Raw genomic sequence first — 4,501 nt, forward strand, 5'->3', positions numbered from 1 at the left:
CACTTGCGCAATGGATCCTGTGCTGGATCTCACTGTCAATTTTTGTATTTTGAGAAAGTTGGCTACTGAGGTAACAGAAGTCCTCAACTCTCTCCAAGGTCTGTCCCTTGATGGTGATTTCTGGTGGGTCATGTGCAAGGCCTGAAGCAGGCTGATGGAGCCCTTTAGTTTTTTTTATATTGAGTGAGAGTCATAGGCTTCAGTAAGCTTGTGCAAAAAAATCCAGTGAGAACTGAAGGTCATTCTCAGTGTGCGTGACGATGACACAGTCATCAGCATACTAAAAGTCAGTAATGGACACCCTAAGGACTTTAGACTTCGAGCGGAAAGGTCAAAGATTAATAAGCTGCCTGTCCATTCTGGGAAGTAATTGGTTTAAGAGGATATGGGTGAGAATTTGAAGAAAAATGAAGCTCCCGACAGCATAGCTCTGAGGATCATTGGAGCACACAAGCCCCTTCACCGCAACAAGGTGACAGTCCCTGAAGAGGGGTTGCAGCAGTGGGAAGGTGTGTAGCCAATACAATTATGCTGAAATTATGCTTCTGGCTGCTATGGGCCAGAGTGGCATCAGGCACTAGAACTGAGATGAGGGAGACTGTTTCCACCTATTGGGCCCAGGCAGTGTGGGGAGGAAGCTACCTGAACTGAACAAAGACTGGGGTGAGAGGGGAAAGTATATGAGGATAAGGATGCAGGGGGAATATTCTGAGCCTGGAGGCTGGTGGATGGAGAGTAACTGGGACTGGGAGAGAAAGTGGGAGATGGGGACTGGCTGGGCAAGGAGACTGGGACTGGGAGGAGGGGGAAAGAGACTAAGGGTATGTCTACACTGCTAAATGAGGTCGAATTTATAGAAGCTGGTTTTATAGAAATCGGTTGTATACAGCCGATTGTGTGTGTCCCCACATAAAATGCTCTAAGTGCTCTAGTCGGCGGACCGCGTCCATATTACCGAGACTAGTGTCGACTTCCGGAGCATTGCACTATGGGTAGCTATCCCACAGTTCCCGCAGTCTCCGCCGCCCATTGGAATTCTGGGTTGAGATCCCAATGTCCGAATGATGCAAAACAGTGTCACGGGGGGTTCTGGGTACATGTCGTCAGGCCCCTCCCCCTCCGTCAGAGCAACGGCAGACAATAGATTCGCGCCTTTTTACCTGGGTTACCTGTGCAGACAACATACCACGGCAAGCATGGAGCCCGCTCAGCTCAGCTCACCATCACCATATGTCATCTGGGTGCCGGCAGACGTGGGACTGCATTGCTACACAGCAGCAGCAGCTAACTGCCTTTTGGTGGTAGACGGTGCAGCATGAATGGTAGCCGTGGGGCTGGCAGCTGTAGGGCTGCATTGCACCAGCCCCTTGCCTTTTGGTAGAAGATGGTATATTACGATTGGTATCCATCGTCATCGTACTGCAGTGGCTGTCGATCATGGGCACCTGGGCAGACATGCTCAGTCCTACTGAACTGTCTTGACAATGATGGTTATCAGTCGTAGTATGCTATTTTCTGCCAAGCGCCCAGTATTTTCTGCTAAGCACCCAGAAGAGGGCGATCTGAGTGCTGGCAGACATGGGGCTGGCAGACATGGGGCTGTATTGCTACACAGCAGCAGCCCCTTGCCTTTTGGTAGAAGATGGTATATTACGACTGGTATCCATCGTCATCATACTGCAGTAGCTATCAGTCATGCTGCACTGTCGGCTGCCAGCTTAAGATGTAAAAAATAGATTTGTTCTGTATTCATTAGCTTCCCCCTCCCTCCGTGAAATCAACGGCCTGCTAAACCCAGGGTTTTGAGTTCAATCTTGGGGGGGGGGCATTCTGTGTGACAGTTGTTTGTGTTTCTCCCTGATGCACAGCCACCTTTGTTGATTTTAATTCCCTGTACCTGTACGCCATGTCGTCACTCGCCCCTCCCTCCCTCCCTCCTTCCCCTGGTCCGTCAGATACTAGTTTCGCGCCTTTTTTCAGACCAGGCGCCATAGCTAGCACTGGGATCATGGAGCCCGCTCAGATCACCGCGGCAATTATGAGCACTATGAACACCACGCGCATTGTCCTGGAGTATATGCAGAGCCAGGACTTGCCAAAGCAAAACCAGGACCAGCCGAGGAGGCGATTGCAGCGCGGCGACGAGAGTGATGAGGAAATTGACATGGACATAGACCTCTCACAAGGCACAGGCCCCAGCAATGTGGAAATCATGGTGTTACTGGGGCAGGTTCATGCCGTGGAACGCCGATTCTGGGCCCGGGAAACAAGCACAGACTGGTGGGACCGCATCGTGCTGCAGGTGTGGGACGATTCCCAGTGGCTGCGAAACTTTCGCATGCGTAAGGGCACTTTCATGGAACTTTGTGACTTGCTTTCCCCTGCCCTGAAGCGCCAGAATACCAGGATGAGAGCAGCCCTCACAGTGGAGAAGCGAGTGGCGATAGCCCTGTGGAAGCTTGCAATGCCAGACAGCTACCGGTCAGTCGGGAATCAATTTGGAGTGGGCAAATCTACTGTGGGGGCTGCTGTGATCCAAGTTGCCAGGGCAATGAAAGACCTGGTGATATCAAGGGTAGTGACTCTGGGAAACGTGCAGGCCATAGTGGATGGCTTTGCTGCAATGGGATTCCCAAACTGTGGTGGGGCGATAGACGGAACCCATATCCCTATCTTGGCACCGGCGCACCAAGCCACCGACTACATAAACCGCAAGGGGTACTTTTCAATGCTGCTGCAAGCCCTGGTGGATCACAAGGGACGTTTCACCAACATCAACGTGGGCTGGCCGGGAAGGGTACATGATGCTCGCGTCTTCAGGCAGTCTCTTCTGTTTCGAAAGCTGGAGGAAGGGACTTTCTTCCCGGACCAGAAAATAACCATTGGGGATGTTGAAATGCCTATCGTGATCCTTGGGGACCCAGCCTACCCCTTAATGCCATGGCTCATGAAGCCGTACACAGGCAGCCTGGACAGTAGTCAGGACCTGTTCAACTACAGGCTGAGCAAGTGCCGAATGGTGGTGGAATGTGCATTTGGCCGTTTAAAAGCGCGCTGGCGCAGCTTACTGACTCGCTCAGACCTTAGCGAAAAGAATCTCCCCATTGTTATTGCTGCTTGCTGTGCGCTCCACAATATATGTGAAAGTAAGGGGGAGACATTTATGGCGGGGTGGGAGGTTGAGGCAAATCGCCTGGCCGCTGATTACGCGCAGCCAGACACCAGGGCGGTTAGAGGAGCACAGCAGGGCGCGGTGCGCATCAGAGAAGCTTTGAAAACGAGTTTTGTGACTGGCCAGGCTACGGTGTGAAACTTCTGTTTGTTACTCCTTGATGAACCCTCCGCCCCCCCCACCCGGTTCACTCTACTTCCCTGTAAGCCAACCACCCCACCCTCCCCTCCCCTCCCCTCCCCCCCTTCGAGCACCACTTGCAGAGGCAATAAAGTCATTGTTACTTCACATTCATGCATTCTTTATTAATTCATCACACAACTAGGGGGATAATTGCCAAGGTAGCCCGGGATGGGTGGGGGAGGAGGGAAGGAAAAGGACACACTGCAGTTTAAAACTTTAACTCTTATTGAAGGCCAGCCTTCTGATGCTAGGGCAATCATCTTGGGTGGAGTGACTGGCTGGCCGGAGGCCCCCCCACCGTGTTCTTGGGCGTCTGGGTGAGGAGGCTATGGAACTTGGGGAGGAGGGCTGTTGGTTACACAGGGGCTGTAGCGGCGGTCTCTGCTCCTGCTGCCTTTCCTGCAGCTCAACCATACGCTGGAGCATATCAGTTTGATGCTCCAGCAGCCGGAGCATCGACTCTTGCCTTCTGTCTGCAAGCTGATGCCACCTATCATCTTCAGCCCGCAACTTGCTCTGTTCATCCCGCGATTCAGCCCGCCACCTCTCCTCTCATTCATATTGTGCTTTTCTGTAGTCTGACATTGACTGCCTCCACGCATTCTGCTGTGCTCTGTCAGCGTGGGAGGACATCTGGAGTTCCGTGAACATATCATCCCGCATCCTCCGTTTTCTCTTTCTAATCTTCACTAGCCTCTGTGAAGGAGAAACATTTGCAGCTGGTGGAGGAGAAGGGAGAGGTGGTTAAAAAAGACACATTTTAGAGAACAATGGGTACACTCTTTCACGTTAAATTTTGCTGTTCACATTACACAGCACATGTGCTTTCGTTACAAGGTCGCATTTTTCCTCTTATATTGAGGGCCTGCCGGTTTGGTGTGAGAGATCACTCACGCAGTGCCAGGCCACAGATTTCGGCTTGCAGGCAGCCATGGTAAGACTCAGTCTTTTGGCTTTTTTAACCTTCTTAACATGTGGGAATGGTTTCAAACAGTAGCGCTCTCATTTCCCATACCAAGCACCCGTTGGGTCGGCCATTTAAAATGGGTTTGCAATGTAAAAGGAGGGGCTGCGGTTTCCGGTTAACATGCAGCACATACCCAACTAACTCCCCTCCCCCCCCAAACCCAATTCTCTGGGATGATC

General features: G+C 51.9%; 1 protein-coding gene across 1 annotated transcript in view; it reads left to right on the forward strand.

Annotated features, from left to right (window-relative positions):
• The first annotated feature begins 385 nt into the window (after positions 1–385).
• LOC113409241 (scavenger receptor cysteine-rich domain-containing protein SCART1-like) overlaps positions 386–4,501 on the forward strand; it is a 47,582-nt gene continuing 43,466 nt past the window's right edge. Inside the window, exon 1 of the mRNA XM_029914123.1 lies at positions 386–509. Within this exon, the coding sequence (XP_029769983.1) occupies positions 386–509 (124 nt within the window). The remainder of the gene's footprint in view (positions 510–4,501) is intronic.

This window comes from Terrapene carolina, unplaced genomic scaffold (genome assembly GCF_002925995.2).
Source record: "Terrapene carolina triunguis isolate 2854851 unplaced genomic scaffold, T_m_triunguis-2.0 Scaffold31492, whole genome shotgun sequence".
In the NCBI taxonomy this organism is placed as follows: domain Eukaryota; kingdom Metazoa; phylum Chordata; order Testudines; family Emydidae; genus Terrapene; species Terrapene triunguis.